The sequence below is a fragment of the Macrotis lagotis genome, chromosome 1, assembly GCF_037893015.1.
Source record: "Macrotis lagotis isolate mMagLag1 chromosome 1, bilby.v1.9.chrom.fasta, whole genome shotgun sequence".
NCBI lineage: Eukaryota > Metazoa > Chordata > Mammalia > Peramelemorphia > Peramelidae > Macrotis > Macrotis lagotis.
The window spans coordinates 152,286,699-152,299,371 of NC_133658.1; the positions used below are offsets into that span (position 1 = coordinate 152,286,699).

The following is a 12,673-nucleotide window of genomic DNA, read 5'->3' on the forward strand; positions in this document are numbered from 1 at the left end:
AAGCCTCGCGCGCCCCTTCCGGGAGGCGGGGCGCGGCCCAGGCCCCGCCCCCAAGCGGCCGCGGGACCGACCCCGGCCGGGCGCGCAGGCGCGGAAGCGGGAGGCACGCCGGCGCGGAAGCGGGACGCACGCCCACGCCTGCGCGAGCACGGGCCCGGCGGCCGCTGGGCGCACGCGCCCGGCCCCTCGGCCAACTGGGCGGGCTCCCCGTGACGTCACGGGGCGGGAAGCCGCGGAACTGCCCGGGCTTTGGAGCGGGATATCCGGAAGGCGCTGCGGGAGCCTCCTCCCGGGTCCCGTCGCTGGCTAGGTGACGCAAGGGCTCGGCGCTCTAAGTGGCGATAACGCCTCGCGACTCTCCTCCGGCGCGGGGACGTCAGTTTCTTTTTTCCTCCACAAAGGCCACACGGAGGGGGCGCAGGCGCCCTGGGAGTCCCCGAGACTTTTTTCCCCCCTTTTTCCTACGATACTAGCGCTGGGCGAGGAAGAGCAGGATTGGGATCATGCGCAGTGCAGCCACCTGGGATTTATTTCATCCGGGGCGGTGGCGACGACGATGACGGAAGAGGAGGCGGCGGTGGAAGAACGGAAGCCGGGAGGGAGCTAGGACGGAAGGGGACCAGGGCCAGGGCTGTGTCCGGAGCCTCGGCGGGGCAGGGGTTCCGATGTGGTCCCCGGGGCAGGAGTCCGAGACCCCAGCCAGGGGGGACCCGGCGGGGCTGCTGCCCCCCGAGTGGGAGGAAGATGAAGAACGGATGTCGTTCCTCTTCTCCGCTTTCAAGAGGAGTCGGGAGGTGAACAGCACCGACTGGGATAGCAAGATGGGCTTCTGGGCGCCGCTGGTGCTGAGCCACAGCCGCCGCCAGGGGGCGGTCCGCCTGCGCCTGCGCGACCTTCAGGAGGCCTTCCAGCGCAAGGGGAGCGTGCCCCTGGGGCTGGCCACGGTGCTCCAGGACCTGCTCCGGTAAGGGGGCGGGGCCTCCGGGCAGGGGCGGGGCCTCCCCGCCCCGGGCAAAGGGGAGGGACACTTACTTGTCCCATTGTACAGATGAGGAAACTGAGGCCCAGAGGGATTTGAACCCAGGTCTTCTGATTCCATTCTGACTTAGGGTGGCTCTGGTCCCAGACCCACCCCACAGGCCACCTCCCTATGGGAAGCTTTCCCTGACACCCAGACAAACTAACCCAGCCAGCCCTGGGCACTTTGGTCACTCAGTTCTGGAGACGCTTGCCTCCCAGGAGGGAGCTGTAAGGAGCAAATAAGTAGGAGTGAGGATTGCGGCTGACTTCCGGCCTGTCCGCAGCCCCGGGGGGCACACTTGTGCCCCAGTAGGGGCTCCCTTTGCCCACCTTCACATCCCGGCTCCCCTTGCCGCCTTGGAGGCTTTGCCCTGAACTCTTCTGCTGGATACTTTGTCTCCCCCTGTTACGCCCGCCCCTTTCCCCTCCGTACTCCGCAAGCCTTGTTACTTTCAAGGCCTGATACATTGTATCAGCTCAGTAAACGTTCTCCCAGAGTGTAACTTCCCTAAGAGAAGGCAGAGATTTTGTACGCGAACTCCGGACCCTTTCCTATGTGTAAATAAACATTCACTCAGCTGAATTGGTTTCTTGGAGAAAGGAAGGATGGGCTAGGGAAAAATTGAGGTATGAGAGAGTCATGGAGTTAGAAAAGCATCTTTACAACTCTCCTCCCCTCCCCCCTTTCCTTCCCCAATATGATTATCTATGGTGTTCCCTTTAGAGAATTTCTATTGGAGGTGGCTAGGTGGCACAGTGGAGAGAGCACCAGCCCCAGAGTCAGGAGTACCTGAGTTCAAATGCGGCCTCAGACACTTAATAATTACCTAGCTGTGTGGCCTTGGGCAAGCCACTTAACCCCATCTGCCTTGCAAAAACCTAAAAAAAAAAAATTTCTGTTGAGGTCTCAGAATTTGAAATCACTTGGAGAAAGAAGATCTCTTTGCTGGTACAAATTGATTTGAGTTTATTCATTTATTAATTGAAACATTTATTTAGTTCTTGCTCTTTCAGTACCTTGTGCTACTTAAGTACTAGGAAAGAAAATGATAAATGAAACCTGAGCTCTGCTGTCAAGTAACTCACAATTTAGTAAAAATGATGACATGGTATAAAAATAACCATAACAAAGGTTACAATATAGTTGTGTGGTGGCACAGTGGAGTTCCTGACTCCAGCCTCAGACACTTATTAATAATTACCTAGCTGTGTGACCTTGGGCAAGCCACTTAACCCCATTGCCTTGCCAAAAAAACCCATATATATATATGTGTGTGTGTGTGTGTATATATATATACATATATATAATTGTGTAAAAAAGTATAGGTGCTATGGGATCAGATAAGAGATTCATTTTGGAAGACTATATGGAATAGGTAGAATTTGAGTTAGGCCTTGAAAGATCATTAGGAATTCATTAGTTGGAGATTCTGGGGAATGGAGATGGGTCAAGAGACTCTTTACAGTAATTGAAATGAACTTTAAAGGGGATAAGAACTGAGGTGATGGCAGTGGGAATGGATAGGAAAGCTGTTGAACTAAGGAGATTTCTAATCAAGGGACCTAACTTTTGGTCAGAGTCCTGGGACATAGCTTCTTTGAGAAGAGGAATGTAAGTGTCCTCGGTAACAGAAAATATGTGGGAGGTAACAGCATATTGGATAGGGCATTGGATTTGGAACTGAATTCTGCCTTAGTATCATGATCCTGGACAAATTGCTTACCCTGTCTGCTCTCAGTTTCCTTATCTGTAAAGTGAAGAGATTGGAGTCAGTGACTCTTCTGTTCTCTATCTTGACCATGGCAAGTCAAGCATAACTAGTATAGACAATCAGAACACTGGTCACCATGACATCCCCCAGTTTTTTCTGTTCAGCCTTCACCAGCAAAGTCTTCATGTACATTCATGTTTTGCTTTCTTAATATGGCAAGCTATCTCTAGTACCAGTTAGTGCCACTTGAAGTGGGCATTAATGGGGATTCACCTGAGCACTGTGTATTTGCAGTTTTGGTTTGGCCTCCTTTCCTGTTTGAAACTGGGAAGATAAAAGGGAAACCCCTGGCCACCTATGCTCTTCTTGAATGGAGTCTTGTCCTTCATTGTGAAAGAAGACTATGCCATCAGGGAGCTGATGCCACAATATGCAAGTGAATTGGATTGTGCAAAATTAACAGCCTCAGGGATCCTGTGCAGAGTTAACAGCCTCATTTTCTCCTCTGGAATCATCTGGGTCCAGTGATCAGATACGGATCAGGACTGGATACAGTGGGAGACCTTAGCTTTTTAAAGTTAGATCTTTTCCAGTTTATAGTTTGACTGGAACACCATTTTCAGATATTAAGATTAGGTAAGAGAGATGAGGCAAAGATCCCAAGAAGAACTACTTCTAAAACAGTAGGAAAAAAAGATTGGGAAGGTAAGACCCTCAGGGTATCTCAGTTGATTAAGGCAGGTAAGAAAGAAAAGACACTAGGACCCTTTTTTGCACTGTCAAAAAAAAATCAGTCTGGGAGGGGAAGACCTTTTGGGGTTCTGGGTGATGCTGTTTGACACTGAACCAATTAGGGCCCAAAATATGACCTAGTGGGCTTAGTCTGAGACCCATTATTGCTGACCAATCAAGGAGAGCCAGAGTGATTTGGCCTGTAAACTCATAAACCCTAAGAAATCTCACTAGGCCTTTGGGCAGAGTACCCAAAAGTATGAGAAGAAAAGGAGAAAGAAAGGAAGGAAACTAACTAGCAGTGTAGCTCAACTTGTCAGCAGTGGGACTGCTATTAAAGAAGACCATGACATCAGGGAGGTGATATCATGACATGCAAGTGAGTCCCAACTCACTTAAATATGGTCTAGGAAGTTAGTACTTTCCAGAAGACAGAACATGGGTGAATCTCATTTGGATTTAACCTGAGCTTGAGATCAGTATTCTACCCTTAGATACTATGTATTTCTTTCATTTTTTTCCCCTTAAAAACTGAAAAACTTGTTTGGCTCCTAAATTTGAAGACCAGTTCCTACATGCAGAACATATTTGTCAAATCCTAATGATCCCTTTGTTGGGATGTCTTTTGATCTGGCCTCAGTCATTTATGTGTGCTAAGGAGAGAGTACTTAGGCAAATGTCTGACATCAAGGATGCTATGATGCATTTCCTGAGGAAAAACTGATGGATAGGATATGCCTGGTTTTTGGCAAAGTCTTCCCTTTTTTATCTTCATCCCTCATATCCAGAGTGTACTTTTTTTTTCCTGTTCTGTTGTGGAGTGTGCTTTAGATCATGACTCTAATAGAGAACTACTGAGACAGTTGCTGGAGCAGACATTTTAGGCAATTTCATGATTTCATTTAGCCGGTGCAGTAGAGTCAGGTAATAAACCACTGGTGTTTCCGTGAAAGCCATGGTCCCCTCTCCAGTGGTTTTTGGTTTGCAAATGCTCCTGACTGCTTGACTGTGTGGGTTCTAGCTCCCTCTAGTGGAAATACTATGGAGTGTTCTCTGACCAGAGGTGTCAGATTCACAGCCTACAGACTAAATTGTAATTGGGAGATATTTAACAAAATAAAATGTGGTAAAATATAAATAATGTTAACACACAGTTAAGTTAATATGGGGCCCACAGAGATCCATTTTTATTCGAATTTGATACTACTATTCTAGACGACCTGAACTCCATGACTTCGTCTTATTTATCATTCCATTCCCCATAGTACTTTTCACTTGGTGAAATAAATATCTCAATAAATATTGTTGATTCTTTTTATTTGGCACATATAGTATGGGCTCCTCTTATCTCTGTTTTATGGCAATTGTTTGGGGACACTGACTGAAACTCCAGTACACCCTGGCTGACATGACCTTTTCCTTCTGTTCTTGGAGTCGAGGGGAGTTACAACGGGAATCAGATTTCATGGCCAGCGTGGACAGCAGCTGGATTTCATGGGGAGTAGGTGTCTTTCTGTTGAAGCCTCTCAAATGGACTCTTTCTAATATGCTGGGGGACAACAAGGTCCCTGCTGAAGAGGTGCTGGTGGCTGTGGAACTGCTTAAGGTAGGTGCATTTAACTACAAACAGACCAAGGATTTTCCTTTTTTTTTTTTTAAAAGAAGGACTTTGTTATTGGATTCAGAGTCAGAGTTAATTTCTTGGTAAGTTTTTTGTGTACTCCTGGTCTGCCACAGACTAGGAATAAGGGAGAAGCTTTGGTTCCTCTTACACAGTTTTACAATGTTCATCTGTTACTTGGATCTTCTGTGCTTTAAGAAAAAACCCTTGTCTCGGGACTAAATCAAGGAAACAAATTTGTTTTCTAGGGTTAAAAGAACAAAAAATGAGTTAAAGTTTTAGAAATTTTTGCAGTCTGAGATTTACTGATAAAATTCACATCTAATTTTTTTGAGAACTAAGAAAGTTTCTGTCCAATGGGAAAAGATGGCATGATATTTTGGTAGTTATATTTCCTCAAAGCTTTATACGTAATGCCATTACATTTACTCTTCTTGTACTTTTATTATTTTTAAAGAATGTTTTTTTCTTAATTATATATAATAACAATATTTAGCATTCATTTTTTTATAATGTTTGAGTTCCAGATTCCCTCCCTCTCCTTGAGAAGGAAAGCACTTGGACATAGATTATATGCTTGTAGTCATGCAGAACGTATTTCCATATTAGCCGTGTAGCAAAAGACAACACAGACCTAAAAAGAAAAACAAAGTTTAAAAAATGGGCTTTGATCTGTATACAGACTCCATCAGGTCTTTCTCTGGAGGTAGACATTATAAGTTCTTCAGAATTGTCGTATGTCACTGTTTTACCGAAAATAGCTAAGTCTTTCAAATTTGATCATCATGCAGTATTGCCCTACTGTGCACATTGCTCTCCTGGTTCTGCTCACTTCATTTTGCCTCAGATCATGTAAGTCTTTTTCAGGTTTGTCTGAAACCAAACTGCTTATCATTTCTTTTAGCACAGTAGTATTTCATCACAATCATATATCACAACTTTTTCAGCCATTCCCCAATTGGACTTCCCTTCAGTTTCTAATTCTTTGCCACCACAAAAAGAGTTGCCATATGTATTTTGTATACAATTTTTTCCTTTTTCTTTGATGTATTGAGATACAAACCTAGTGGTATTGCTGGGTCAAAGGATACACACAGTTGGTTGCCCTTTGGACATAGTTCCAAATTGCTCAACAGAATGGTTGGATCAGCTCACAGCTCAGTCAAGAGTTAAATTGGTGTCCTAATTTTTCTTCATCCTCTACAATGTCTGTTGTTTTCCTTTCCTGTCATATTAGCCAATCTGCTGGTATCCTAATTTTTCTACATCCTCTATAATGTCTGTTGTTTTCCTTTTCTGTCATATTTAGCCAGTCTGCTGGTGTTAAGTTATTTTAATTTGCATTTCTCCTAATCAATAGTAATTTAAGAGCATTTTTATTTGATTGTTGATAGCTTTGAGTTCTTTTTCTGAAAACTGCTTGTTCATATCCTTTGACCAGTTTATTAACTGGAAACCTGATTTTGATTTATTAGTTTAAGCTACCTCCCATTTTAGTTAAATTTTCTTCCCAATTTTTTTTTAAAAAAAGCAAAACTTTGGAAAAAATTCTACTTCAAGTGAAGAAGTTGATTTGACTTGGACATTTATAGGTCTAGTTTTATGAAAGAAAGGTCAGTGGCTCTTTGGTCTCCACACTCAGGACGCAGAGAGAAAACAAGCTCCTTTCTTCCTATAGGAAAAAGCAGAGGACGTATATCGTCTGTATCAGAACTCTCCAATATCCTCTCATCCTGTGGTGGCCCTGTCAGAGTTGAGCACCCTTTGTGCTAGTTCCTGCCCAGATGAGCGAACCTTCTATCTAATATTACTACAGCTGCAGAAAGAGAAGAGAGTCACTGTTTTAGAGCAGAATGGTGAGAAGGTATTGAATTTCTATAATATCTATTAAACATCTAGTAATCTTGCCATCAGTTTTTCTGTGTGAATTTTTTTTCAGACTGGGAGTAATTTGTTCTTCTCCTGCAGATTGTGAAATTTGCCCGAGGGCTACATGCCAAGGTCTCTCCGGTAAATGATGTAGATGTTGGGGTTTACCAGTTGATGCAGAGTGAACGACTGCTCTCACGGAAGGTAGAGTCCCTGTCCCAGGAATCAGAGAGGTAATTTCTTCTTCCAAGGCTCAACTGAACCCCCCCCCATTGACTAGTTCTCATAGTTCTCGAGTACTTGGGGTCATGAGGTTCTCTTTCTGTAGATATGTGAGGGAAGTGATACCATTAGCCTTTCTATTTTGTTGAGTTATTGGAAGCTTTAGGAAGTGGGATTATTCTCTTCATTTTATTGAGAGGAGAAGACTCAACCAGAGAGAGGAAGGGATATGTCCTGATACCAATGGTAGTGGGAGTTGATCTTGGTCTTTTGAATTCTATAAAGTACGGAGTGGAGGAAGAAGTGGGCTGGCAAAAAACAGGACTCAAAAGTGGATTTAGTGATTTATTTCATTGTTTAGTTGCAAAACAAAATATGCAATAGGAAAATAGAGTTCAGGGTCCAAGAATGCTGGGACTGTTAGCTATAAGTGGCCAGACCTGATGATCTGTATAGAGCAAGTTCAAATAACCGTGGGAGGAGAAATTAGCTGAGGGTGGCAGGATGAAAGGATGGAAATGGGCATTAAGACTGGCCAGTTTCTAGATTCCCTTTTTGGGGCTTTGTTTTCTTACTTTGTTTAGATCTGTTCTTTCCTTTTTCTTCTTTAGTCTTCTTTTGGTCCCTTCAAATAAATGAAATATTTTCTAAGTTGAGTGGGAACCTTGGGGGATAGTATTTGTATTTGGTGGTTGTTATCTTTAAAAGAGAATTCCTGCCTTGGTTTCATTACTAGTCAATTGACTTTTGATAATGCATAAAAAGGTAAACTGGTGACAGGTAATTTGGAGAGAAAGAAGCTCTTTGTAGAATCTATAGCTTCCAAGTCAGAACTTTGTCTTTCAAGTACCTTTACCCTGCCTCATCCAGATTGAGTGTTGTTAGATATCATATACTTCTGTTCTAGAGCCATGCTATAATATAAGACTTTGTGTAATGTTCATTATTCCTATAGAATGGAATTTGGGCTCAAGATCTCTTGCCCTTTTTTCCCTATTTGATTGTGGTTATTCAGTAGTTCAGTTGTGTCTTGACTCTTCTTGACCTCATATGGGGGTTTTCTTGGCAAAGATACAGGAACATTTCCTTCTCCAGCTCAGTTTATAGTTGAAGAAACTGAGGCAAACAGAGTTAAGTGATTTGCCTGGGGTCACTCAACTAAATGTCTGAGGCTGGATTTGAATTCAGGAAGATGAGTTTTCCTTGACTCTTAAGCCCAGTGCTCTATCCACTCTCCCACCTAGCTGTCCTCTTTGATTGACTTTCTCCTTTTAAGGATTTCTCGGGGCCTCAATCTGCCCTTCTGTTTCACAGATGTAAAGAGGATGCCCGACAAGCTTGCCGAGCTGGAAAGAAGCAACTGGTGAGTGTCCTTTTGTCCCCTTGCTACTTTTGTACTATCACATTTAGCAGCCAGGAAGCAAACAAGAGATGAAGATGGTGCTTCAGCACCATTACATATCTTGGAAGTGAGAACATGTGTAGAGAATTGGGAATCTTAGTCTCTTAGTAGGGCTAGGGCTACTCTCTTGCCTTGCTCTTACTATGGATTATGGTTTGACTTAGATCCTGACCACATTTCCCTTTGTTCTTCTAGGCGCTGCGGCATCTCAAGTCTAAGCAGAGGATAGAGAAGCGAATTGAGGCACTACACGCCAAGCTGGAAACAGTTCAAGGCATTATGGACCGGATCTATGCTTCCCAAACAGATCAGATGGTAATCCACTTGGCACCAGGATAACAAAATTTGTTGATCTCATTCTATTTGTGCTGGTGTTTTGCCTACTCTAATTTTAGTCTTATCTTTTTCTTGTTGAAGTTTCAAGATTTGTCCTTCATCTCTGCAATATTCATTCTTAATTCTGCTTTTCCAGCCTGCTGCTGCTGCTTCTTCTTTTCTCTGTTTCATCAGGATACTTTTTTAGTAGCAGACCTCTAGACTTTTCCTGATTAGCACTTCTGAAAGACCAAGTTGGTGTGGGGATATAGAGATTTCAAGAAGCTAAAAACAATAGTGTTTGTTTTCACAGATATTCTTCATGTGTACTAATACTTCTGCTCTCCTTTTAGGTTTTTAATGCCTATCAGGCTGGAGTAGGGGCCCTCAAACTTTCCATGAAGGACATCACAGTGGAGAAAGCGGAGAGTTTGGTGGACCAGATCCAAGAGGTATAGGATGGACTGGGAACAAAAATGATAGGAGGATATTGAGCATGTGATCTTTACACTTGGGCTGTCAGATTTTACTTTGTGTGGGCAGTCTAAGGGGAGAAAACCTCTTTCTTCTGTTTGAACTTGTATGTAGAAGCCAATTTGACTTTTTTTTGTTATTAGGGTCTTTGCTTGGATTTTCTATTTCTATTTTTGAGTATTTGCTATTTCCTTTGCTCCCTCTACATTTTATATCATTTAGAAACCCTCTGACTCAGGATCTGACCTATTTCTCTTACAGCTCTGTGATACCCAGGATGAAGTTTCTCAGACTCTGGCTGGGGTGGGGATAAATGGCTTAGGTAAGTTGTCAAAAAGATGGCTTCCTACCTTAAGAGGAATTCACCTTTTTCATATGGCTATATTTTCCCCACATATTGCAGCAACAGAGCTTTCTGCAGAGACCTTCCTATACTCAGCATTTTTGACATGGAAGCATCCACAGGAAATGACATGTCACTTTATGCTCCCCCTCCCATTCTGATTTTCAGCACCTTTTGTATCTCAACCAGTTCCTTGGATGTGAGGGTATGATAAGGGGTTTTGTTTCTCACTGGGAGAATTGCATTCCCTTAAATGCATAAAAGAACAGTAATTCCTTGGACTTAGGGAGGGAGTCCCTATCACTTTGATTGTATTTTATGAATGGGTGCGGACTCCTTTTGAGAGTATTCCTTTTCTTCAAGTGATTCCATAAAAAATAACTGTTCCATCTTCAGCTGTAGTGTATTCCCAGCTTAAGTCATTGTTGGTTTTTTAATTATTATTACATGCCAGTGTTGAATCTCGATTGTTTTATCTCTATGGAGATTTATATGCTTCTTACCTTTTCTCTCCAGATAGTGACAGCGAGGAACTGGAGAAGGAACTGGATAGCCTCCTCCAGGACACCACCAAAGAACCTCTGGATCTGCCTGATATTCCCCACAAGCCATTCTTCCCCACCGAGTTGCCTAATCCCAGCATTTCAGATGCTGAGCTTGAAGCTGAGCTGGAGAAACTGTCCCTATCAGAAGGAGGTAAGGAGGTATATCAAGAAAGGGCTTTGGTTGGGATTGTGGCACTAGACCCACACATGTGACTGCTGAAATGGTGGATCCCAGGCCTTGTTCCCAGCTTACCTAGGATGTGGAGACACCGAGGTAGTCGGAAGCATAGTGTGGGTTAAAGTTCCCATTTTCCCCAAAGAATATTGTCTTTTTCTGGGTTCACCTCTGCCTTAGTTTCAGGTCTAACTTACTGTATTGCTCAACCATTTTTTCTCTTCTGCAGGTTTGCTTCCAAGCCAAGAATCCTCCAAAAGACAGCTGGAACCTACTCTCTAATGCTATCCTGGGACTTCCACATTAAGGAGATATCAGACGTGTGTTTGTACATAGTTATTTAATTGAAAAAACTCTCAGAATTTGATGGGATGGGGAAGAAAGACTACTCCATTTAGCTGGATACTACCAGTTACTACAGGACAGAAGTAATTTCTGGAAGTTATGCTCCAAAGGCTTGCTCCCAGCTGGTGTCATGGACCTGTCTGTCTTCTCATCTTTATAGTGCCACAATCTATGATGTCCTGTGTTTGACCTATTGTTCCATATAGCCTGCAGTCCTTGACTTTGGCCCCATTATGTTTGTCTTCACCCACCAACTCCCACTAGAATTTTGTTCCAGCCAACAAAGGTGAGAGATTGCAGACAGTTTTTCTCCCGTTGGTTAGAGGGACTTGTCATCTTTACCTGTAGGTGTTTATAAGTTTACTTAAACAACTTAATCCTACTCATTTCCATTTTCATTGGTGAGGAGAATCAGACAAGTTTTATTCAAGGGGACTTAACTGCTGCTTTTTTAAGGAGAAAACAAACAGTGCAAAAGTTTTTGCTCTTTATTATCAAGTTTTTTAGGCTCAGAAGTTGTCACCCTTGAGTAATTCAAGGTGGTGGCACCTCTGATTCTCACTGACTCCAATTTCATTTTGTGCAGAGGGGAAGAGAATTCTTCTTGGCCTTTGAACTTGGGGTGGTGAGCCCTAGGTGATTGTGGATCCATCCTATGTGGATTATGGATGGTCAGGTCCATCTCTTTTAAAGCAAGAGGCTGCCTCCTTGCTCTACCTTTGTTGGGGTATGGTAAGAAGACCCTGAACAAACTGTACAACAAAACCTCCCTTCTATGAGCCTGTAAAACAAGAATGAGTTCTTTCCTCAAGTTTCAGAAGAATATTCTTCGGCAAATAGAACACTTTTAAGGATAGGGTAATCTGAGCCAATTTGTGCAATAGAAGCAGAAGGGTTTTGCCCTTCTGCCATATTGGTAAATGCCTCCCACATTCTACTTATTTATCAGAACACACATGACCTACTGTTGCCTCTTTGAGAATACCATATTCTTGCTTCTGTCTACTCTTTGGTGACCTAGGGACAGAGCAGGAATTGAGAGAAACAGTAGTCTAGAGAGGAGAAGATGGCAGCTACATTGCCAGTGTGGCTGCAGAAGCACAAGTATTTTTGCCTAAGCTATTTGCTCTTGCCTCCAAAATGATATGGAGCAGAGGAAAAGAAGGAACTTATTCCAGGGCAGGAGCAAGACTTATGGTCAACAAATTTCTCTCCCATTTCACCTTGATAAACAGAAGTGTTGGGGGTGAAGAGAAACAATCACTTTTTTCCCCTTTTCTATCTGGTACATAATTAAAAGAAAAACAAATCGTGGTCATTGTCTGCTCTGGTTCCATTTTTTCCTTTGATTTACTGCTCCATGCTGTTGAACCTGTGTCCTCTTTAACTTAAGATTTATTAGATCAGTTCTGGTCAGTGGTAGGCAGCCTGAAAGACAAGTGATGTTTAAACTTCTCTCAAGTCAAGTCTTAGAAATATCCTAGCATCGTGCAACAAACATTAACCACTTAATGTAAGCAGTGCTAAGTGCTATCAAGAGACAAAATTTGGATGAGAAAAGACTGCCCTAATGTTGTCCTAGGGGCCCAAGCACTAGTAGCCTATACAGACCACTATGCCCCAAAGACTAGATAAGTGTATTAAAAAAAACCAAAACTTGATAGATCTGACCAATCACCATTCAATAATTTCATTATGAAGTTGATCTTGGGAAGGGTGGTTGAAAATGTGATTTGGTGTTAAATGAAAAAAGGCCTTCAAGATTGTGCAGAAGTTCATGCTTGTGTGTCAAGTACATTTTAAAAGTTGCAAAGCAACCTTCTAGGTGAGGTCCAAGGGAAAAGATAGTTAACCTGGGGAGGACTTGAAGGAACTTTAAAAATTCACCCATTGGAGGG

The 12,673-nt window shown here is 43.1% G+C and overlaps 1 protein-coding gene across 1 annotated transcript; it reads left to right on the forward strand.

The window, feature by feature from the left end:
* Positions 1-577: 577 nt before the first annotated feature.
* Positions 578-12,093, forward strand: CHMP7 (charged multivesicular body protein 7). Its single transcript, XM_074209168.1, has 10 exons — positions 578-964; positions 4,899-5,070; positions 6,764-6,949; positions 7,054-7,187; positions 8,491-8,539; positions 8,774-8,893; positions 9,247-9,345; positions 9,629-9,689; positions 10,227-10,406; positions 10,660-12,093. Exons 1-10 carry the CDS (start codon positions 666-668, stop codon positions 10,710-10,712), a joined length of 1,353 nt encoding a protein of 450 aa, XP_074065269.1. The 5' UTR covers positions 578-665; the 3' UTR covers positions 10,713-12,093.
* The last annotated feature ends 580 nt before the right edge of the window (positions 12,094-12,673 follow it).